The sequence below is a fragment of the Oncorhynchus masou genome, unplaced genomic scaffold, assembly GCF_036934945.1.
Source record: "Oncorhynchus masou masou isolate Uvic2021 unplaced genomic scaffold, UVic_Omas_1.1 unplaced_scaffold_1149, whole genome shotgun sequence".
Lineage (NCBI taxonomy): Eukaryota > Metazoa > Chordata > Actinopteri > Salmoniformes > Salmonidae > Oncorhynchus > Oncorhynchus masou.
The window spans coordinates 63,988-90,000 of NW_027001239.1; the positions used below are offsets into that span (position 1 = coordinate 63,988).

The 26,013-nt window shown below is 44.2% G+C and overlaps 1 protein-coding gene across 1 annotated transcript in view; it reads right to left on the bottom strand.

Annotated features, from left to right (window-relative positions):
- Positions 1-10,440: 10,440 nt before the first annotated feature.
- LOC135529375 (threonylcarbamoyladenosine tRNA methylthiotransferase-like) overlaps positions 10,441-26,013 on the bottom strand; it is a 52,475-nt gene continuing 36,902 nt past the window's right edge. Inside the window, exon 4 of the mRNA XM_064958147.1 lies at positions 10,441-11,594. Within this exon, the coding sequence (XP_064814219.1) occupies positions 11,433-11,594 (162 nt within the window). The 3' untranslated portion in view covers positions 10,441-11,432. The remainder of the gene's footprint in view (positions 11,595-26,013) is intronic.

The following is a 26,013-nucleotide window of genomic DNA, read 5'->3' on the forward strand; positions in this document are numbered from 1 at the left end:
TAACTATTGATTCTTGAATAACATACTAATGATATCTTACGTGAATCACATCTCTGTTGGAGCAACAATTCCCACAATGCCCTCACTGTGAACAGTCGTATTTTAATTCACCTTTTATTTAACCAGGTAGGCCAGTTGAGAACAAGTTCTCATTTACAACTGCGACCTGGCCAAGATAAAGCAAAGCAGTGTGACACAAACAACAACACAGAGTTACACATGGAGTAAACAATTAACATCCCATCAGAACCCGTCAGAACCCAAAATATAAGCTGGTTTAACTTGTAAAGATGGTAAATGTAAACAAACACTGTATGTTTAAAAACTACACATGGTTAAAAGTATACATTTGATATTATGGATGGTCAGTCCTGGCATCCACAGCTCGTTGTGAGTGGTTACATATCTCAAGCTCCAATCCTTTAGCTTTTTTAGCAAAACAGGGGCAGGGATCGGACTTTGTTATTGTTTCAACTAAGGATTCTAGCTTTAACACCATCTACGTCTTGTTTCAACTAAGGATTCTAGCTTTCACACCATCTACGTCTTGTTTCAACTAAGGATTCTAGCTTTAACACCATCTACGTCTTGTTTCAACTAAGGATTCTAGCTTTAACACCATCTACGTCTTGTTTCAACTAAGGATTCTAGCTTTAACACCATCTACGTCTTGTTTCAACTAGGGATTCTAGCTTTAACACCATCTACGTCTTGTTTCAACTAGGGATTCTAGCTTTAACACCATCTACGTCTTGTTTCAACTAAGGATTCTAGCTTTAACACCATCTGCGTCTTGTTTCAACTAAGGATTCTAGCTTTAACACCATCTACGTCTTGTTTCAACTAAGGATTCTAGCTTTAACACCATCTACCATCTACGTCTTGTTTCAACTAAGGATTCTAGCTTTAACACCATCTACGTCTTGTTTCAACTAAGGATTCTAGCTTTAACACCATCTACGTCTTGTTTCAACTAAGGATTCTAGCTTTAACACCATCTACGTCTTGTTTCAACTAAGGATTCTAGCTTTCACACCATCTATGTCTTGTTTCAACTAAGGATTCCAGCTTTAACACCATCTACGTCTTGATTCAACTAAGGATTCTAGCCATAACACCATCTACGTCTTGTTTCAACTAAGGATTCTAGCTTTAACACCATCTACGTCTTGTTTCAACTAAGGATTCTAGCTTTAACACCATCTACGTCATGTTTCAACTAAGGATTCTAGCTTTAACACCATCTACATCTTGTTTCAACTAAGGATTCTAGCTTTAACACCATCTACGTCTTGTTTCAACTAGGGATTCTAGCTTTAACACCATCTACGTCTTGTTTCAACTAAGGATTCTAGCTTTAACACCATCTACGTCTTGTTTTAACTAAGGATTCCGAATACTTGAACATTCATGTAACTGCCAAAAGAAAGGGAACACCAGCATATTTAGCCTAGTGGTTAGAGGCAGGTAGCCTAGTGGTTAGAGGCAGGTAGCCTAGTGGTTAGAGCGTTGGACTAGTAACCTGAAAGGTTGGTGGATCTTATCCCCTGAGCTGACAAGGTAAAGATCTGTCGTTCTGCCCCTGACCAATGCTTTCAGTTGTACAATTAGGTATCCCCCTTTGCCGTAATAGGGCTGTGGGCCAGAATAGCTTCAATGCACCTTGACATCAATGCTACAAGTGATTGTGTCCTGTGGATGCATTGTCATCCTATGGGAGGATTGCCATGGAAGCCAAAATAATGGCCCGCCTAGCATTTTTTTATACAATGACGCTAAGCATGATGGGTTGTTAATTGCTTAATTAACTCAGGAACCACACCTGTGTGGAAGCATCTGCTTTTAGTATTGTTTGAGCCCTCGTTTCCTCGAGTGTTTCCTTTACTCTGGCAGTTACGGGTTCACATCCTGGTCTGTATGTACAGCCAGGCTCTGAAGAGATCAGATCCCCTCTCGTTAACACCCAGGACACGTCTCTAAAGGTGACGCACAAACTTCCACGTCTCCCACCTAAATGATTGCAGGCGATGGCCACAGTCTTGAACCTTGATTGTCAATTACTCCCTTGCTGATATTCTGATATGGGTTGGGCATATAATCGTTACGTTGACGGGTGCATTCAATGCTGTCTCGTGGCGTTCATCGAGAGGCTGTCAATTAAAGCAGAAACATCCACACACTTCTGGCTGCGTTTAGACAGGGAGCACAATTCTGATTTTTATTTCCCCCAGTAATTGGTCTTTGGACCAATCAGATCAGCTCTGAAAAATATCTGACGTGAAAAGATGTGATTTGATTGGTCAAAAGACCAATTAGTGGAAACCGTCTGAGATACCCATTACAGTCAGTTTTGGGTAACAAGGACATGGCAATAAATCAGTGGATTAATTTCTCTCTTAAGACGCGGGTTTAGGGTAGCAAAGGTCAAACTGCTGAGCTGGCCCACACACCTGTTGGAACACCTGTTTGTACACCTGTTGGAACACCTGTTTGTACACCTGTTTGTAAACCTGTTGGAACACCTGTTTGTACACCTGTTGGAACACCTGTTTGTACACCTGTTGGAACACCTGTTTGTACACCTGTTGGAACACCTGTTTGTACACCTGTTGGAACACCTGTTTGTACACCTGTTGGAACACCTGTTTGTACACCTGTTGGAACACCTGTTTGTACACCTGTTTGTACACCTGTTTGTACACCTGTTGGAACACCTGTTTGTACACCTGTTGGAACACCTGTTTGTACACCTGTTGGAACACCTGTTTGTACACCTGTTGGAACACTTGTTTGTACACCTGTTGGAACACCTGTTTGTACACCTGTTTGTACACCTGTTGGAACACCTGTTTGTACACCTGTTTGTACACCTGTTTGTACACCTGTTTGTACACCTGTTGGAACACCTGTTTGTACACCTGTTGGAACACCTGTTTGTACACCTGTTGGAACACCTGTTTGTACACCTGTTGGAACACCTGTTTGTACACCTGTTGGAACACCTGTTTGTACACCTGTTGGAACACCTGTTTGTACACCTGTTAGAACACCTGTTTGTACACCTGTTGGAACACCTGTTTGTACACCTGTTGGAACACCTGTTTGTACACCTGTTAGAACACCTGTTTGTACACCTGTTGGAACACCTGTTTGTACACCGGTTGGAACACCTGTTTGTACACCTGTTGGAACACCTGTTTGTACACCTGTTTGTACACCTGTTTGTACACCTGTTAGAACACCTGTTAGAACACCTGTTTGTACACCTGTTGGAACACCTGTTTGTACACCTGTTGGAACACCTGTTTGTACACCTGTTGGAACACCTGTTTGTACACCTGTTGGAACACCTGTTTGTACACCTGTTAGAACACCTGTTTGTACACCTGTTGGAACACCTGTTTGTACACCTGTTGGAACACCTGTTTGTACACCTGTTGGAACACCTGTTTGTACACCTGTTAGAACACCTGTTTGTACACCTGTTGGAACACCTGTTTGTACACCGGTTGGAACACCTGTTTGTACACCTGTTGGAACACCTGTTTGTACACCTGTTTGTACACCTGTTTGTACACCTGTTAGAACACCTGTTAGAACACCTGTTTGTACACCTGTTGGAACACCTGTTTGTACACCTGTTGGAACACCTGTTTGTACACCTGTTGGAACACCTGTTTGTACACCTGTTGGAACACCTGTTTGTACACCTGTTTGTACACCTGTTAGAACACCTGTTTGTACACCTGTTGGAACACCTGTTTGTACACCTGTTGGAACACCTGTTTGTACACCTGTTAGAACACCTGTTTGTACACCTGTTGGAACACCTGTTTGTACACCTGTTGGAACACCTGTTTGTACACCTGTTGGAACACCTGTTTGTACACCTGTTGGAACACCTGTTTGTACACCTGTTAGAACACCTGTTTGTACACCTGTTGGAACACCTGTTTGTACACTTGTTGGAACACCTGTTTGTACACCTGTTTGTACACCTGTTAGAACACCTGTTTGTACACCTGTTGGAACACCTGTTTGTGCACCTGTTGAAACACCTGTTTGTACACCTGTTTGAACACCTGTTTGTACACCTGTTGGAACACCTGTTTGTACACCTGTTGGAACACCTGTTTGTACACCTGTTTGTACACCAGTTTGTACACCTGTTTATACACCTGTTTGTACACCTGTTTTACACCTGTTTGTACACCTGTTTTACACCTGTTTATACACCTGTTTGTACACCTGTTTGTACACCTGTTGGAACACCTGTTTGTAAACCTGTTTGTACACCTGTTGGAACACCAGTTTGTACACCTGTTTATACACCTGTTTTACACCTGTTTTACACCTGTTTTACACCTGTTTTACACCTGTTTATACACCTGTTTATACACCTGTTTGTACACCTGTTTGTACACCTGTTGGAACACCTGTTGGAACACCTGTTTGTACACCTGTTTGTACACCTGTTTATACACCTGTTTATACACCTGTTTGAACACCTGTTAGAACACCTGTTTGTACACCTGTTTGTACACCTGTTGGAACACCTGTTTGTACACCTGTTTGTACACCTGTTGGAACACCTGTTTGTACACCAGTTTGTACACCTGTTTATACACCTGTTTTACACCTGTTTATACACCTGTTTGTACACCTGTTGGAACACCTGTTTGTACACCTGTTTATACACCTGTTTGTACACCTGTTTGTACACCTGTTGGAACACCTGTTTGTACACCTGTTAGAACACCTGTTTGTACACCTGTTGGAACACCTGTTTGTACACCTGTTGGAACACCTGTTTGTACACCTGTTGGAACACCTGTTTGTACACCTGTTGGAACACCTGTTTGTACACCTGTTGGAACACCTGTTTGTACACCTGTTTATACACCTGTTTGTACACCTGTTAGAACACCTGTTTGTACACCTGTTTATACACCTGTTAGAACACCTGTTTGTACACCTGTTAGAACACCTGTTTGTACACCTGTTTATACACCTGTTTGTACACCTGTTAGAACACCTGTTTGTACACCTGTTAGAACACCTGTTTGTACACCTGTTTTGTACACCTGTTTGTACAATTATAAGGCATCTCCAGAACTTCCAGGGACCTATAAGTAAAAAACAAAACAAGACTTTGGATAAAATATATTTTTACAGGTACCTTACAGGTTCGCCACCACTTTTAAAATAAATCAAAGTGATTGACCCTCGGGCACCTCAGAAATTGTTCCACGTATTCACTACAACTAGGGGACTAAATTAAAAAATAATAAACGATTTCAAATCTTTACTTGGATATTCTATATCCTCAAAGAAACACGTCAAACTGCATTAAACAGAAATTTGAGGAGGAAGGTAACGTTGAAATAACTGATGAAACACGGTTGAACATATTAGAGACTCAACAAAGCTCCACCAACTCAAGGACTTGGCAGAGAGAATTCAGTTGGAAGAACGTTTCAGTCATAAGACCTAAACTGACATCAAAACAGACTGGTTCCCAAAAAACCCTTGTTGGATGAGAACGCGGACTATCAAGGGCGGATCACACGCCCATCTTTTGGTCCTGCCTCGCAAAATTGAAACGCACAGGGGAGAAATAAGATCTAACATTGGGAAAAATAATGGGGTTTTGACACTAAGGGTGAAAATACCTGATAACTTACCCAATAGAGAAAAGCAGCAGTTAAAGTCAGTAAAAAGGCTGTCACAAGGAAATGTCTACAAAAAAGACCCTCCCACCGTGACACATTGGATAGACATGGTTAAAGAAAGACATTGTAGGGAGCGTATAAACCCTAGTGTAGTGGCTTCCTTTCATCTTTACCATAGCCACTGCCCAAGCCTGAAGCGGGGTTGTTTGGTACGCATACAGTCCACACTCAAGGTTTCCCAAACGGCCAAACATTCGATGACATCCAGGGATATGGTGCAACAAAAATGTTTATTCTTCTTATATCTAACAAATAAATTATTCTCCAATCAACTTAAAGCAGAGAATACTTGATATGGAAAATACATATTATGACCTGTCTGTATGTATGTATGTATGTTTGTATGTCTGTATGTCTGTATGGTCAAAAAACTATACCGCTCCCGCATCTAGCAAGGACTCTCCGTCCCGAAGGCCCAACTTCCTGCCTTTATCCTAACACACTTACCACAATACAATGAATAGGCAAGAGGGGGGGGGGCAAAAACTGAGTTACACTAACAACAAATGAATATATCTCAAATCAGGTAAATATAAATCATAATGGTACGTACCTAATATTTCATCATTTACATTAATATTTAATATATTTACACAAATATACATGGAGCTCCATATGTTCAGTCTTTTACACAAATATGTCCAAATCGGCTCTAACACCTAGCTTGAAGAATTCATGAGGAGAGAAGCCAGAGACACTGGAGAAAAACGGGTTTCGTACTTGAAAAATGCTCTAATTCAAAAGATGACGTAACAGGAAGTAATCTGATGAAATTAGTTTTTTTTTTTTTTTTTTTTTTTTTTTTTTTTTTTAAGTATGACGTGTGCTTGTACCAGCCAGACGTTCTTATTTTTCATGTTTTATTTAAACTATTTAAACTATTATTTATGTGTTCTTCAATAAAAACAGGGATTAAAAAAAAGAAGAAGATTTGGAACGTCAGTGAAATTCTACTCAAACCCAAGCTAGCTAATCTGTGAAGAGAAAGGATGGTGGTGTCATTTCATAAAATAATACTTCCTGTGGGCTGTACCTCTGTTTATCCTAGAGGCTGGGGGTCACCACATCTACCATTACTACAGAGGGCTGGGGGTCACCACATCTTCCATGACCTACACCCCACCATCATCCATTCTATCAACAACATACAGGACCTACACCCCCACCATTATATCAACAACATACAGCACCCTACACCCCCACCATCATCCATTCTATCAACAACATACAGGATCTACACCCCCACCATCATCCATTCTATCAACAACATACAGGACCTACACCCCACCATCATCCATTCTGTCAACAACATACAGGACCTACACCCCACCATCATCCATTCTATCAACAACATACAGGACCTACACCCCCACCATCATCCATTCTATCAACAACATAAAGGACCTACACCCCCACCATCATCCATTCTATAAACAACATACAGGACCTACACCCCCACCATCATCCATTCTATCAACAACATACAGGACCTACACCCCCACCATCATCCATAATATCAACAACCTACAGGACCTACATCCCCACCATCATATCAACAACATACAGGACCTACACCCCCACCATCATCCATTCTATCAACATACAGGACCTACACCCCCACCATCATCCATCATATCAACAACCTACAGGACCTACACCCCCACCATCATCCATCATATCAACAACATACAGGACCTACACCCCCACCATCATCCATTCTATCAACAACATACAGGACCTACACACCCACCATCATATCAACAACATACAGGACCCTACACCCCACCATCATCCATTCTATCAAGAACATACAGGACCTGCACCCCACCATCATCCATTCTATCAAGAACATACAGGACCTGCACCCCACCATCATCCATTCTATCAACAACATACAGGACCTGCACCCCACCATCATCCATTCTATCAACAACATACAGGACCTACACCCCCACCATCATCCATAATATCAACAACCTACAGGACCTACATCCCCACCATCATATCAACAACATACAGGACCTACACCCCCACCATCATCCATTCTATCAACATACAGGACCTACACCCCCACCATCATCCATCATATCAACAACCTACAGGACCTACACCCCCACCATCATCCATCATATCAACAACATACAGGACCTACACCCCCACCATCATCCATTCTATCAACAACATACAGGACCTACACACCCACCATCATATCAACAACATACAGGACCCTACACCCCACCATCATCCATTCTATCAAGAACATACAGGACCTGCACCCCACCATCATCCATTCTATCAACAACATACAGGACCTGCACCCCACCATCATCCATTCTATCAACAACATACAGGACCTGCACCCCACCATCATCCATTCTATCAACAACATACAGGACCCTACACCCCCACCATCATCCATTCTATCAACAACATACAGGACCTACACCCCCACCATCATCCATTCTATCAACAACATACAGGACCTGCACCCCCACCATCATCCATTCTGTCAACAACATACAGGACCTGCACCCCCACCATCATCCATTCTGTCAACAGCATACAGAACCTACACCCCCACCATCATCCATTCTATCAACAACATACAGGACCTGCACCCCCACCATCATCCATCCTATATACAGGCCGACAGAGATGTTGAACATATACTCAGATATATACAGGCCGACAGAGATGTTGAACATATACTCAGATATATACAGGCTGACAGAGATGTTGAACATATACTCAGATATATACAGGCCGACAGAGATGTTGAACATATACTCAGATATATACAGGCCGACAGAGATGTTGAACATATACTCAGATATATACAGGCCGACAGAGATGTTGAACATATACTCAGATATATACAGGCCGACAGAGATGTTGAACATATACTCAGATATATACAGGCCGACAGAGATGTTGAACATATACTCAGATATATACAGGCCGACAGAGATGTTGAACATGAACTCAGATATATACAGGCCGACAGAGATGTTGAACATATACTCAGATATATACAGGCTGACAGAGATGTTGAACATATACTCAGATATATACAGGCCGACAGAGATGTTGAACATATACTCAGATATATACAGGCCGACAGAGATGTTGAACATATACTCAGATATATACAGGCCGACAGAGATGTTGAACATATACTCAGATATATACAGGCTGACAGAGATGTTGAACATATACTCAGATATATACAGGCTGACAGAGATGTTGAACATATACTCAGATATATACAGGCTGACAGAGATGTTGAACATATAATCAGATATATACAGGCCGACAGAGATGTTGAACATATACTCAGATATATACAGGCTGACAGAGATGTTGAACATATACTCAGATATATACAGGCTGACAGAGATGTTGAACATATACTCAGATATATACAGGCTGACAGACATGTTGAACATATACTCTGATATATACAGGCTGACAGAGATGTTGAACATATACTCAGATATATACAGGCTGACAGAGATACATGTTGAACATATACTCAGATATACCCTAACATTCAAAGGTTTGGGGTCAGTTAGAATTGTCCTTGTTTTTGAAAGAAAATAACATTTTTTTTGTCCATTCAAGTTACATAATTACAGTGTAGACATTGTTCATGTTTTAAATCACTATTTTAGCTGGAAATGGCTGATCTTTTATGGAATATCTACATAGGAGTACAGAGGCCAATTATCAGCAACCATCACTCCTGTGTTCCAATAGCACTTTGTGTTAGCTAATCCTAAATTTATAATTTTAAAAAGCTAATTGATCATTAGAAAACCATTTTGAAAACTGTAGTTCTGATTAAAGAAGCAATAAAACTGGCCTTCTTTAGACGAGTTGAGTATCTGGAGCATCAGCATTTGTGGGCTCGATTACAGGCTCAAAATAGCTAGAAAGAACTTTCTTCTGAAACTCGTCAGTCTCTTCTTGTTCTGAGAAATGAAGGCTATTCCATGTGAGAAGTTGCCAAGAAGCTGAAGATCTCGTACAACGCTGTGTACTACTCCCTTCACAGAACAGCGCAAACTGGCTCTAACCAGAAAAGAAAGAGGAGTGGGAGGCCCCGGTGCACAACGGAGCAAGAGGACAAGTACATTAGAGTATCTAGTTTGAGAAACAGACGCCTCACAAGTCCTCAACTGGCAGCTTCATTAAATAGTACCAGCAAAACACCAGTCTCAATGTCAACAGTGAAGAGGAGACTCCGGGATGCTGGCCGTCTAGGCAGAGTTCCTCTGTCCAATCTCAACGTTAACATTGAAGAGGCGACTCCGGGATGCTGGCCGTCTAGGCAGAGTTCCTCTGTCCAGTCTCAACGTCAACAGTGAAGAGGCGACTCCGGGATGCTGGCCTTCTAGACAGAGTTCTTCTGTCCAGTCTCAACGTTAACAGTGAAGAGGTGACTCCGGGATGCTGGCCTTCTAGACAGAGTTCTTCTGTCCAGTCTCAACGTTAACAGTGAAGAGGCGACTCCGGGATGCTGGCCTTCTAGACAGAGTTCTTCTGTCCAGTCTCAACGTTAACAGTGAAGAGGTGACTCCGGGATGCTGGCCTTCTAGGCAGAGTTCCTCTGTCCAATCTCAACGTTAACATTGAAGAGGCGACTCCGGGATGCTGACCTTCTAGGAAGAGTTGCAAAGAAAAAGCCAGACAGACAGAGAGCATGGAGTTGTGGTTTATTAAGGTTTATTAAGGTTAGCTTTACCCTGCAAACAAAGATGAGAAAACACTGTCAAGTCTGTGTCCCAAATGACACTCTATTCTCTATATAGTGCACTACCTTTGGCCAGACACCCCCCCATTACCTTTGGCCAGACAATAAGTCCCCTGGGATAGGAGATGATCCACTGCTATGAATCCAACAACATGCAGGTTCACACTGTACATCACTACATCCCAAATAGCACCCTGTTCCCTAACTACTTCAGACCAGGGCACAAAGGGGGTCTCCATCTACTCGGTAGTAGACTGACGTTAAAATGGAAAACCATAAAAGCAGAAATACAAATAGAGAAACAAGAGAGAGACAAAAACAAAAAAAAAGTTTTGATAAACAATCACAATGTGGTAGACAGTACGACAGACACAGAGGGGGCTTTTACTGTGATGAAAACTCATTACCAAAAATATACCTGTTCATCTGTGTCTGTTTCATTGTGGTACAAATACATACTTATTATTGAAGATATCCACCATCTTAAACCAGAGTATCACACACTTTAACCTGTCCTCTCCTTATCTCCTGTCCTTGTTTCCTACCCTCGTCTCCTCTTCCTAACTCTCACATGCAGCTCCAGAATGCATCAGTCTTTGTCAAGGACTGAGACGTTTTTCCTCAGATAAAGCTAAACGAGGACCCATCCAAAACCCATTTCAACCAAACCTATAGGCCAAATAAACATGTCAAACTCTTTCAAATACTCGAGCTACGCTTGATTTAGTTTGCCCAGTACAAAGTACTTGTAAATCATTTCCATATGTATTTGATCCAGGTCCCTTATTCATAAAGAGTCTCGGTGTATGAATGCTGATCTAGGATCAGTTTTGCCTTGTAGAACATAAGGATGATTGTGAAGGAGGGCCCTGATCTTGGATCAGCACTCCTCCTCCGAGACGCTCTATAAATACAGGCCCAGGTCCATGTCTTCCAGCCCCGTGGTCTCAGTGGAGTTTCTCCCACATGAAGACCACTAGGAGAGCCACCACAGCCAGGCGGATAGACAGCAGCTTCAGCCCGTCTCTGTCCCGGCTCCAGGGGCTCCAGGATGCAGTCAGCACGCCCGAGGAGGGGACGCACCCATTCTGCTGGAGGGACAGCTGCTCCTGTAGAGAGACAGCAGAGAGTTAGCCGAGGTTACATTATAGAGAACTGTAGAGGAAGTGAGTTATCATCTGTTGTGAGCTACAGGGACACTCAATATGGCTGCCAGTCCACTCAATATGGCTGCCAGTCCACTCAATATGGCTGCCAGTCCACTCAATATGGCTGCCAGTCCACTCAATATGGCTGCCAGTCCACTCAATATGGCTGCCAGTCCACTCAATATGGCTGCCAGTACATTCAATATGGCTGCCAGTCCACTCAATATGGCTGCCAGTCCACTCAATATGGCTGCCAGTCCACTCAATATGGCTGCCAGTACATTCAATATGGCTGACAGTACATTCAATATGGCTGCCAGTCCACTCAATATGGCTGCCAATCCACTCAATATGGCTGCCAGTCCACTCAATATGGCTGCCAGTCCACTCAATATGGCTGCCAGTACATTCAATATGGCTGCCAGTACATTCAATATGGCTGACAGTACATTCAATATGGCTGCCAGTCCACTCAATATGGCTGCCAGTCCACTCAATATGGCTGCCAGTCCACTCAATATGGCTGCCAGTACATTCAATATGGCTGACAGTACATTCAATATGGCTGACAGTACATTCAATATGGCTGCCAGTCCACTCAATAAGGCTGCCAGTCCACTCAATAAGGCTGCCAGTACATTCAATATGGCTGCCAGTCCACTCAATATGGCTGCCAGTACATTCAATATGGCTGCCAGTACATTCAATATGGCTGACAGTCCACTCAATATGGCTGCCAGTCCACTCAATATGGCTGCCAGTCCACTCAATATGGCTGCCAGTCCACTCAATATGGCTGCCAGTACATTCAATATGGCTGACAGTACATTCAATATGGCTGACAGTACATTCAATATGGCTGCCAGTCCACTCAATAAGGCTGCCAGTCCACTCAATATGGCTGCCAGTCCACTCAATAAGGCTGCCAGTACATTCAATAAGGCTGCCAGTCCACTCAATAAGGCTGCCAGTACATTCAATATGGCTGCCAGTCCACTCAATATGGCTGCCAGTCCACTCAATATGGCTGCCAGTACACTCAATATGGCTGCCAGTACACTCAATATGGCTGCCAGTCCACTCAATATGGCTACCAGTCCACTCGTTATGACATCATTGATTTGCCCATTCAAGGGATTCTATTTATACATGTTTAACTCTCGGAACTTCAGACAGTTGAGAAGATACTTTTCTCCTTCCTGTCATTCATCTGAACCTGTAGATAGAGACTTTTCTCCTTCCTGTCATTCATCTGAACCTGTAGATAGATACTTTTCCCCTTCCTGTCATTCATCTGAACCTGTAGATAGAGACTTTTCTCCTTCCTGTCATTCATCTGAACCTGTAGATAGAGACTTTTCTCCTTCCTGTCATTCATCTGAACCTGTAGATAGAGACTTTTCTCCTTCCTGTCATTCATATGAACCTGTAGAGACTTTTCTCCTTCCTGTCATTCATCTGAACCTGTAGAGACTTTTCTCCTTCCTGTCATTCATCTGAACCTGTAGTTAGAGACTTTTCTCCTTCCTGTCATTCATCTGAACCTGTAGAGACTTTTCTCCTTCCTGTCATTCATCTGAACCTGTAGTTAGAGACTTTTCTCCTTCCTGTCATTCATCTGAACCTATAGATAGAGACTTTTCTCCTCCCTGTCATTCATCTGAACCTGTAGAGACTTTTCTCCTTCCTGTCATTCATCTGAACCTGTAGAGACTTTTCTCCTTCCTGTCATTCATCTGAACCTGTAGAGACTTTTCTCCTTCCTGTCATTCATCTGAACTTGTAGAGACTTTTCTCCTTCCTGTCATTCATCTGAACCTGTAGTTAGAGACTTTTCTCCTTCCTGTCATTCATCTGGACCTGTAGATAGAAACTTTTCTCCTTCCTGTCATTCATCTGAACCTGTAGATAGAGACTTTTCTCCTTCCTGTCATTCATCTGAACCTGTAGATAGAGACTTTTCTCCTTCCTGTCATTCATCTGAACCTGTAGATAGAGACTTTTCTCCTTCCTGTCATTCATCTGAACCTGTAGATAGAGACTTTTCTCCTTCCTGTCATTCATCTGAACCTGTAGATAGAGACTTTTCTCCTTCCTGTCATTCATCTGAACCTATAGATAGAGACTTTTCTCCTCCCTGTCATTCATCTGAACCTGTAGAGACTTTTCTCCTTCCTGTCATTCATCTGAACCTGTAGTTAGAGACTTTTCTCCTTCCTGTCATTCATCTGGACCTGTAGATAGAAACTTTTCTCCTTCCTGTCATTCATCTGAACCTGTAGATAGAGACTTTTCTCCTTCCTGTCATTCATCTGAACCTGTAGATAGAGACTTTTCTCCTTCCTGTCATTCGTCTGAACCTGTAGTTAGAGACTTTTCTCCTTCCTGTCATTCATCTGAACCTGTAGAGACTTTTCTCCTTCCTGTCATTCATCTGAACCTGTAGATAGAGACTATTCTCCTTCCTGTCATTCGTCTGAACCTGTAGATAGAGACTTTTCTCCTTCCTGTCATTCATCTGAACCTGTAGAGACTTTTCTCCTTCCTGTCATTCATCTGAACCTGTAGTTAGAGACTTTTCTCCTTCCTGTCATTCATCTGGACCTGTAGATAGAAACTTTTCTCCTTCCTGTCATTCATCTGAACCTGTAGATAGAGACTTTTCTCCTTCCTGTCATTCATCTGAACCTGTAGATAGAGACTTTTCTCCTTCCTGTCATTCATCTGAACCTGTAGATAGAGACTTTTCTCCTTCCTGTCATTCATCTGAACCTGTAGATAGAGACTTTTCTCCTTCCTGTCATTCATCTGAACCTGTAGATAGAGACTTTTCTCCTTCCTGTCATTCATCTGAACCTATAGATAGAGACTTTTCTCCTCCCTGTCATTCATCTGAACCTGTAGAGACTTTTCTCCTTCCTGTCATTCATCTGAACCTGTAGTTAGAGACTTTTCTCCTTCCTGTCATTCATCTGGACCTGTAGATAGAAACTTTTCTCCTTCCTGTCATTCATCTGAACCTGTAGATAGAGACTTTTCTCCTTCCTGTCATTCATCTGAACCTGTAGATAGAGACTTTTCTCCTTCCTGTCATTCGTCTGAACCTGTAGTTAGAGACTTTTCTCCTTCCTGTCATTCATCTGAACCTGTAGAGACTTTTCTCCTTCCTGTCATTCATCTGAACCTGTAGATAGAGACTATTCTCCTTCCTGTCATTCGTCTGAACCTGTAGATAGAGACTTTTCTCCTTCCTGTCATTCATCTGAACCTGTAGAGACTTTTCTCCTTCCTGTCATTCATCTGAACCTGTAGATAGAGACTTTTCTACTTCCTGTCATTCATCTGAACCTGTAGATAGAGACTATTCTCCTTCCTGTCATTCGTCTGAACCTGTAGATAGAGACTTTTCTCCTTCCTGTCATTCATCTGAACCTGTAGAGACTTTTCTCCTTCCTGTCATTCATCTGAACCTGTAGATAGAGACTTTTCTACTTCCTGTCATTCATCTGAACCTGTAGTTAGAGACTTTTCTCCTTCCTGTCATTCGTCTGAACCTGTAGATAGAGACTTTTCTCCTTCCTGTCATTCATCTGAACCTGTAGAGACTTTTCTACTTCCTGTCATTCATCTGAACCTGTAGAGACTTTTCTCCTTCCTGTCATTCATCTGAACCTGTAGATAGAGACTTTTCTACTTCCTGTCATTCATCTGAACCTGTAGAGACTTTTCTCCTTCCTGTCATTCATCTGAACCTGTAGATAGAGACTATTCTCCTTCCTGTCATTCATCTGAACCTGTAGTTAGAGACTTTTCTCCTTCCTGTCATTCGTCTGAAGACTAGTGGACATGACCCATTGTCCTCTCTGACACAGTGAGACCCTGATGAAGACTAGTGGACATGACCCATTGTCCTCTCTGACACAGTGAGACCCTGATGAAGACTAGTGGACATGACCCATTGTCCTCTCTGACACAGTGAGACCCTTATGAAGACTAGTGGACATGACCCATTGTCCTCTCTGACACAGTGAGACCCTGATGAAGACTAGTGGACATGACCCATTGTCCTCTCTGACACAGTGAGACCCTGATGAAGACTAGTGGACATGACCCATTGTCCTCTCTGACACAGTGAGACCCTGATGAAGACTAGTGGACATGACCCATTGTCCTCTCTGACACAGTGAGACCCTGATGAAGACTAGTGGACATGAACCATTGTCCTCTCTGACACAGTGAGACCCTGATGAAGACTAGTGGACATGACCCATTGTCCTCTCTGACACAGTGAGACCCTGATTGAAGGCTACAACACCTTGGTTATTTATCTAGAATCTCTGACCATATAACTTTCCCAGAACCCACTGTAAAGACCAGGCTGTAATACAACCTTGTGCCAGAGATAATATGACCCGGACTCTCAGGATCAAATGGCCATTATTGGGGGTCCAGTCCAGTTCAGTCTGTCCTAATGTGATAGTGCATTAAATACTCATCTATAATGAAGATGGTAATAGAGATATATCCCACTAGACCAGGAGAGAAGAGAGGGAGAGGCCTATCATATCATCATTTAGAGGAGGGAGAGAGGGAGGGGAGAGAGAGGGGGGAGAGGGGGGGAGGGGGGGGAGAAGAGAGAGAGGGGGGAGAAGAGTCAGACAGGTCTATCATATCATCATTTAGAGGATGGAGGGAGGGAGAGAGGGAGGAAAGAGAGAGGAGAGAGAGGGGGGGGAGAGAGAGAACAGACAATCTTATGATCATTTATGGGGCAGAGGGTGAGAGAGAAGAAAGAGAGAGGGGACAGCCAAGCCAGTCATATGATCATTTATGGGGTAGAGGGAGAGAGAGAAGAGAGGGGGAGGGAGAGGGAGAGAGGGGGGGGAGAGTGAGAGAGGGGGGGAGGGAGAGAGAGGGGGGAGGGAGAGAGAGGGGGAGAGGGGTGAGGGAGAGAGGGGGGGAGGGGGAGAGAGAGGGGGGGGGAGAGGGAGAGAGAGGGGGGGTAGAGGGTGAACGATTGAGCAGCCATGAAATACATTACATAAGGAGGATCAATGTGAATGACCATTTTATGATTTTGATATTTCAATTCCACCGGATGCCGGTCATTGAAATGTAAATCCCCACTCTGCCGCAGTGTATTATATATAGATACACTACGTTACCAAAAGTATGTGGACACCTGCTCGTCTAACACCTCATTCCAAAACCATGGACATTAATACGGAATTGTTCTTCACTTTGTTGCTACAACAGCCTCCACTCTTCTGGGAAGGTTTTCCACTAGATGTTGGAACATTGCTGAGGGGACTTCCTGGCTCACAGTTGTCTTTCCAATTCATCCCAAAGGTGTTCGATGGGGTTGAGGTCAGGGCTCTGTGCAGGCCAGTTAAGTTCTTCCACACTGATCTCAACAAACAACATTTCTGTATGGACGTTGCTTTGTGCACGGGGGGCATTGTCATGCTGAAACAGGAAAGGGCCTTCCCCAAACTGTTGCCACACAAAATCGTCTAGAATGTCATTGTGTAGCATTAAGTTTTCCCTTCACTGGAACTAAGGGGCCCGAACCATGAAAGACAAACCCAAAACAATTATTACTCATCCACCAAACTTTACAGTTGCCACTATCCATTGGGGGCAGGTAGCGTTCTCCTGACATTCGTCAAACCCAGATTTGTCAGTCGGACTGCCAGATGGTGAAGTGTGATTCATCACTCCAGAGAACGCGTTTCCACGGCTCCAGGAGTCCAATGGCGGTGAGCGTTACCCCACTCCAGCCGACGCTTGGCATTGCACCTGGTGATGTTAAGCTTGTGCTCGGCCACGGAAACCCATTTCATGAAGCTCCCGACGAACAGTTCTTGTGCTGACGTTACTTCCAGAGGCAGTTTGCAACCGAGGATAGAAGATTTTTTTACTCACTTCAGCACTCGGCGGTCCCGTTCTGTGAACTTGTGTTGCCTACCACGTCCCGGCTGAGCCGTTGTTGCTCCTAGACGTTTCCACTTCACAATAACAGCACTTCTAGTTGACCGGGGGGGACAGATCTAGCTCTAGCAGGGCAGAAATTTTGACGAAGTGACTTTTTGGCGAGGCGACATCCTATGACGGTGCCACGTTGAAAGTCACTGAGCTCTTCAGTAAGGCCCATTCTACTGCCAATGTTTGTCTATGGAGATTGCATGGCTGTGTGCTCGATTTTATACACCTGTCAGTAACAGGGCGCGGTTGAAATGGCTGAAATCCACTAATTTGAAGAGGTGTCCACATACTTAAAATATATATATATATATATAGTATAGATTAGATTCATCTACATCAGAAGATGTGCTTTGCGAGAGGATTGAGATATATATGTTTTATATAATGTTTTACATTACCTACACATTACCGACTGTGCTTCTAAGAAATTCATTCAGTGCTGGCAACTATCAATTTCCAGTCCATTTCTCCAGGCGGCGAATGAGAGAAACAAAAGAAGTGACTGTTCGGGTCGGTATCAGCTTGACACCCGTCTAGATCATTAAAGAGCATTATTACCAGCTGAGATACTGTACCACATATCCCTTCAAGCACGCTTTCAACCCCTACACAGACCTGTCTGAAGGCTGTGTGTGTCAGGGATGGATGTGAATGCGTAGCGGGGGAAGAAAGCCTCTCTTCTGTAATCCAACCTCATCTCTGATGGACTTTCAAGATTTGGTGATTTTCTGACTCTCCTCTCTCTCTCTCTCTACTGACTTCTCAACCTTCTGTCCCTGGTGTGCCTGCTCTTTCATAACTATATATATATATATCTCCTTCTCTCCTTTTCTCTCTCGCCCACTCAGCCCTGCAGCCGCCTGCAGCTGGAAACACGGTAATTGATAGAGCTCAGAGGCTCTTCTGAGAGAGACAATGTGTGTGCCCCCCCTCACCCCCCAGACCCTTATTCTCCCCTACGTGTCTTCATCACAGGAGGACTCTGTCTAGGAGGGAACACTGTCTCGATCACCTGAAGACTCTGTCCAGGAGGGAACACTGTCTCAATCACGGGAGGAATCTGTCCAGGAGGGAACACTGTCTCGATCACCTGAAGACTCTGTCCAGGAGGGAACACTGTCTCAATCACAGGAAGACTCTGTCCAGGAGGGAACACTGTCTCGATCACCTGAAGACTCTGTCCAGGAGGGAACACTGTCTCAATCACAGGAAGACTCTGTCCAGGAGGGAACACTGTCTCGATCACAGGAGGAATCTGTCCAGGAGGGAACACTGTCTCAATCACCTGAAGACTCTGTCCAGGAGGGGACACTGTCTCGATCACAGGAGGAATCTGTCCAGGAGGGAACACTGTCTCAATCACAGGAGGAATCTGTCCAGGAGGGAACACTGTCTCAATAACAGGAGGAATCTGTCCAGGAGGGAACACTGTCTCAATCACAGGAAGACTCTGTCCAGGAGGGAACACTGTCTCAATCACAGGAGGAATCTGTCCAGGAGGGACACTGTCTCAATCACAGGAGGACTCTGTCCAGGAGGGAACACTGTCTCAATCACAGGAGGACTCTGTCCAGGAGGGAACACTGTCTCAATCACCTGAAGACTCTGTCCAGGAGGGAACACTGTCTCAATCACAGGAGGACTCTGTCCAGGAGGGAACACTGTCTCAATCACAGGAGGAATCTGTCCAGGAGGGAACACTGTCTCAATCACAGGAGGACTCTGTCCAGGAGGGAACACTGTCTCAATCACAGGAGGACTCTGTCCAGGAGGGGACACTGTCTCAATCACAGGAGGAATCTGTCCAGGAGGGACACTGTCTCAATCACAGGAGGACTCTGTCCAGGAGGGAACACTGTCTCAATCACAGGAGGACTCTGTCCAGGAGGGGACACTGTCTCAATCACAGGAGGACTCTGTCCAGGAGGGAACACTGTCTTGATCACAGGAGGACTCTGTCCAGGAGGGAACACTGTCTTGATCACAGGAGGACTCTGTCCAGGAGGGAACACTGTCTTGATCACAGGAGGACTCTGTCCAGGAGGGAACACTGTCTTGATCATTCATTATGAAAGGCTGATCAATCTCGCTGTGCCTGAACTATGAGAGGAACATCATCCCTCTGTGATGAGAGGAGTGAAGAGAGAGACAATGGCTCTGCTAAGATGGGATGGGATGGCCTGGGATAATGGTGGTGGTAGAGTGAATGTCCTAACTCATACACTGGGATAATGGTGGTCGTAGAGTGAATGGCCTAACTCATACACTGGGATAATGGTGGTGGTAGAGTGAATGTCCTAACTCATACACTGGGACAATGGTGGCGGTAGAGTGAATGGCCTAACTCATACACTGGGATAATGGTGGTAGAGTGATTGTCCTAACTCATACACTGGGATAATGGTGGTGGTAGAGTGAATGTCCTAACTCATACACTGGGACAATGGTGGCGGTAGAGTGAATGGCCTAACTCATACACTGGGATAATGGTGGTAGAGTGATTGTCCTAACTCATACACTGGGATAATGGTGGTGGTAGAGTGAATGTCCTAACTCATACACTGGGATAATGGTGGTCGTAGAGTGAATGTCCTAACTCATACACTGGGATAATGGTGGTAGAGTGATTGTCCTAACTCATACACTGGGATAATGGTGGTGGTAGAGTGAATGGCCTAACTCATACACTGGGATAATGGTGGTAGAGTGATTGTCCTAACTCATACACTGGGATAATGGTGGTGGTAGAGTGATTGTCCTAACTCATACACTGGGACAATGGTGGCGGTAGAGTGAATGGCCTAACTCATACACTGGGATAATGGTGGTAGAGTGATTGTCCTAACTCATACACTGGGATAATGGTGGTGGTAGAGTGAATGTCCTAACTCATACACTGGGATAATGGTGGTCGTAGAGTGAATGTCCTAACTCATACACTGGGATAATGGTGGTCATAGAGTGATTGTCCTAACTCATACACTAAGATAATGGCGGTAGAGTGAATGTCCTAACTCATACACTGGGATAATGGTGGCGGTAGAGTGAATGTCCTAACTCATACACTGGGATAATGGTGGTCGTAGAGTGAATGTCCTAACTCATACACTGGGATAATGGTGGTGGTAGAGTGAATGTCCTAACTCATACACTGGGATAATGGTGGTGGTAGAGTGAATGACCTAACTCATACACTGGGATAATGGTGGCGGTAGAGTGAATGTCCTAACTCATACACTGGGATAATGGTGGTAGAGTGAATGTCCTAACTCATACACTGGGATAATGGTGGTAGAGTGAATGTCCTAACTCATACACTGGGATAATGGTGGTCGTAGAGTGAATGTCCTAACTCATACACTGGGATAATGGTGGTAGAGTGATTGTCCTAACTCATACACTAAGATAATGGCGGTAGAGTGAATGTCCTAACTCATACACTGGGATAATGGCGGTAGAGTGAATGTCCTAACTCATACACCGGGATAATGGTGGTAGAGTGAATGTCCTAACTCATACACTAAGATAATGGTGGTAGAGTGAATGTCCTAACTCATACACTGGGATAATGGTGGTAGAGTGAATGTCCTAACTCATACATGTCTGCTGTGTTTGCACATAACACCTACTGCTTTCAACCAAAGACACAGATCTGCTGAGTGTTCATGACTTCACACCATGTACAGTGTGAGTGAGAAGTGTGTGTGGGCTTGAGTTAAAAAGACTGCTAACTCAGTTACTTCCCACACATAGTTTTACCTCAGGGACAATATCCACCACTCTGTCTCTAACCTGTTTTTACCTCAGGGACAATATCCACCACTCTGTCTCTAACCTGTTTTTACCTCAGGGACAATATCCACCACTCTGTCTCTAACCTGTTTTTACCTCAGGGACAATATCCACCACTCTGTCTATAGAGGTGAATAATATAATAATGGGGAGCTATAGAGGGGGGTAGAATCTGGGGGGGGGTCTGTCTCTCCCTGACATCACAGCACCTCTCTCTCTCGCTATCTCTCATCAGAATGCTTGAAGCCAGGCGCTGGGAGACACCGGGTTGGCCATAACTAATGTAAAACACTTCAGAGGCTGAGGGCTGCTCGCCCCCCTCCTCCCCCTGCACTGTAGGAGACGAGAGCACAGTGAAGTCTGGCTGGGCCAGGTTAGAACAGGGAAGCACAGGGAAGTCTGGCTGGGCCAGGTTAGAACAGGGAAGCATAGGGAAGTCTGGCTGGGCCAGGTTAGAACAGAGAAGCATAGGGAAGTCTGGCTGGGCCAGGTTAGAACAGAGAAGCATAGGGAAGTCTGGCTGGGCCAGGTTAGAACAGGGAAGCATAGGGAAGTCTGGCTGGGCCAGGTTAGAACAGGGAAGCATAGGGAAGTCTGGCTGGGCCAGGTTAGAACAGAGAAGCATAGGGAAGTCTGGCTGGGCCAGGTTAGAACAGGGAAGCATAGGGAAGTCTGGCTGGGCCAGGTTAGAACAGAGAAGCATAGGGAAGTCTGGCTGGGCCAGGTTAGAACAGAGAAGCACAGTGAGGTCTGGCTGGGCCAGGTTAGAACAGAGAAGCACAGTGAGGTCTGGCTGGGCCAGGTTAAAACAGGGAAGGATTCAGCAGGAGAATAGCTCTACGATAGTCTACTCTCTATTGAGGTGAATTGCAATTCAACACGATCATTTTCCACATGACAGATTTCAGGCGGGCATATGGAGGAGAAGCTGTTATGACTACAGGTGTGTGTGTGTGTGTGTGTGTGTGTGTGTGTGTGTGTGTGTGTGTGTGTGTGTTTATGTATGAATACAGGTGTGTGTGTGTGTGTGTTTATGTATGAATACAGGTGTGTGTGTGTGTATTTATGTATGAATACAGGTGTGTGTGTGTGTGTGTGTTTATGTATGAATACAGGTGTGTGTGTGTGTGTTTATGTATGAATACAGGTGTGTGTGTGTGTGTGTTTATGTATGGAACAGGTGTGTGTGTGTGTTTATGTATGAATACAGGTGTGTGTGTGTGTGTGTTTATGTATGAATACAGGTGTGTATGTGTGGGTGTGTGTGTGTGTGTGTTTATGTATGAATACAGGTGTGTGTGTGTGTGTGTGTTTATGTATGAATACAGGTGTGTGTGTGTGTGTTTATGTATGGATACAGGTGTGTATGTGTGGGTGTGTGTGTGTGTGTGTTTATGTATGAATACAGGTGTGTGTGTGTGTGTTTATGTATGGATACAGGTGTGTATGTGTGGGTGTGTTGATGTATGGATACAGGTGTGTGTGTGTGTGTGTGTTTATGTATGAATACAGGTGTGTGTGTGTGTGTTTATGTATGAATACAGGTGTGTGTGTGTGTGTGTGTGTTTATGTATGAATACAGGTGTGTGTGTGTGTGTTTATGTATGAATACAGGTGTGTGTGTGTGTTTATGTATGAATACAGGTGTGTGTGTGTGTGTGTGTGTGTTTATGTATGAATACAGGTGTGTGTGTGTGTGTTTATGAATGAATACAGGTGTGTGTGTGTGTGTGTGTGTGTGTTTATGTATGAATACAGGTGTGTGTGTGTGTTTATGTATGAAACAGGTGTGTGTGTGTGTGTGTGTGTGTGTGTGTGTGTGTGTGTTTTTATGTATGAATACAGGTGTGTGTGTGTGTGTTTATGTATGAAACAGGTGTTAGCCCCCGTGGTACAACTTGTTGCTACTAAGCCGTGGAAACCTGCTGCCACAACATTCCGGATACCGCCTGGCTGTGAACTGACTTCGCTCCAAATCCTTCACCCCTTTCTCTTTATCTATCTATCGCTCTGTCTCTCTCTCTCTCTTTTTTCATTAAATAATCTGCAGAGAGCTAAAATAAACTAATTGGGAGATAATATTTAAGAATTCCATCTGTACTTTAGACTCTGTGGAGCGAAGGCTTATGGGAGAAAAGGGGGCCCTCCTGGCTGCTAAGTGCCGGCTCCGAGGGAGGGAGCTGAGGGGTGAGGAGTGAAAGGAGGAAGGGAGCGAGGTATTCCCCTCTGAGGTCACGACCCATTTCCTCCGTCAGATGAGGCAGGAGCAGAGAGACACAGAGAGCTCTCCAAAGACTGAGGTGAGGTGACCTGAGTTTCAACATTCTCTCTCTCTCTCTGTGTCTCTCTGTCTCCCCTCTCTCTCTCCCCCCCTCACCCTCTCCCCCCCCCCTCTCTCTCCCCCTCCCCCCATAGCTTTGCTATGGCCTGTCTGGCATCTTACTATGGGGAGCAACAGCAGATCAGATCAACAGCAGATCAGATCAACATCAGATCAACATCAGATCAGATCAACAGCAGATCAGATCCAGCAGATCAGATCAACAGCAGATCAGATCAACATCAGATCAACAGCAGATCAGATCAACATCAGATCAACAGCAGATCAGATCAACATCAGATCAGATCAACAGCAGATCAGATCAACAGCAGATCAGATCAACATCAGATCAACATCAGATCAACAGCAGATCAGATCAACATCAGATCAACAACAGATCAGATCAACATCAGATCAACAGCAGATCAGATCAACAACAGATCAGATCAACAGCAGATCAGATCAACAGCAGATCAGATCAAGAGCAGATCAACAGGCCAAACACATGGAGATGATCACATATTTCAGTGAGAGCAGGCGAACGCTGGCGAGAGGTAGACTTTGTTTACTTCAATTTGAAATACAGAGGAAAGGTATTTTTTTTTTTGCAGTGGGAGAAAAAGCTTCCACCTAATTAACATTCATAGCCTTTCTCTAACAGATAAGGCCCGAGCCGTGTCCAATTTAGGCTGCAAGACTGAAAAGCATATCAAGAGGAAAGTCCACCTTGTTTCTAAAAAAAAAAAACATTACAGACTGACTCAAATACCAGAGTTGGATCTCCTGTGTTTAAATGCGACCCCCGTTAGTTACACCATAAGATCTGAGTGTAACAGCATAGCAACGATGCTTGACCATCCCCTCCAGAAGGAAATTCCTCCCTGGCTACACAGCTCTACACGGAGCACTACGAGGGCTCATTGTAATACAAACCAGCGAGACTGTATAAACCACGGCTGGAACCCTATATTCTAGATAGGGCACTACTTTTAGACCTGAGATCTGGTCAAAAGTAGGGTGTTACGTAGGGAATTCATGTTTCGTCACAATACTGTTTTGAATGTTCATTTTTGGACTGATGCCTAACTTCCTACTCGACGCCTCGTCAATGAGCGCTGATGAAGATTATCAAAAGTGCATTACAGCGGCTTGGGGGAAAAAAACGATGACGTTCAAAACGAGGTAAATTCATTCGTAGGAAAACCTATTGTTGCCATTTTGATGTTGCCAGATTTTAGATGCAGTATAACGTTAGCTAGCTAGCTAAGATTGAGGGGAGGCCATCAGATTGACTTTAGATGCAGTATAACGTTAGCTAGCTAGTTAAGATTGAGGGGAGGCCATCAGATTGACTTTAGATGCAGTATAATGTTAGCTAGCTAGTTAAGATTGAGGGGAGGCCATCAGATTGACTTTAGATGCAGTATAACGTTAGCTAGCTAGCTAAGATCGATGGGGAGGCCATCAGATTTTTAGCTAGCTAATGTTAGCATCGCTAGCTATTTTTGACGAACTTTGCGAGCGAACGACAACATTGCCATCTGTCTAAAGTAAATTTGACGACATGATAATGCTAACGAAGTCATTTCCTAAATATTTGACTACCATAGCAACGGCATAGTATTTAGAAAAGGCACTATAGTGTATTTAGACTAAATAGTAGTTAGCCTACATCCAGAATGATTGGACTTAACACCACTTCAGGGAACCACTTTGCGCCGTTGGCAACGGTGTGACGGGACCGAGTGACGGAGGTGCCACCTAAGAAAAGGGTGTCATTTGGGAAGCTTCCCATCTCTTCGCAGAACAGCCAGTCTCTCATTGTGACAGTAAAGCCTCTAAGAGAACCACAGAATCACCTTTCAACCCCTGACCTTTCCTCTTCCTGTTACCTGCGGGTCACCAATCACAAGGCCTCATTCCCCTGTGGTCACCAATCATAAGACTCTATTCACTTCCTGTCAACTGTGGGTCACCAATCACGAGGCCTCATTCCCCTGTGGTCACCAATCATAAGTCTCTATTCACTTCCTGTCATCTGTGGGTCACCAATCACAGGCCTCATTCCCCCTGTGGTCACCAATCATAAAACATCTCTATTCAATATCCTGTCATCTGACCAGAAACTAGTCACCAATCAGTCTCTTAACAGGCCTCATTCAGCTCATCTGGGGCCAGTCATGTGTCCCGCCCATGCAGACTGGGTGGACTGCACCTCTCCCCTTCCATAGGTTACAAACATCTCTCTGGCTACATGGTATAATATGACTCTGTTCTGTAACT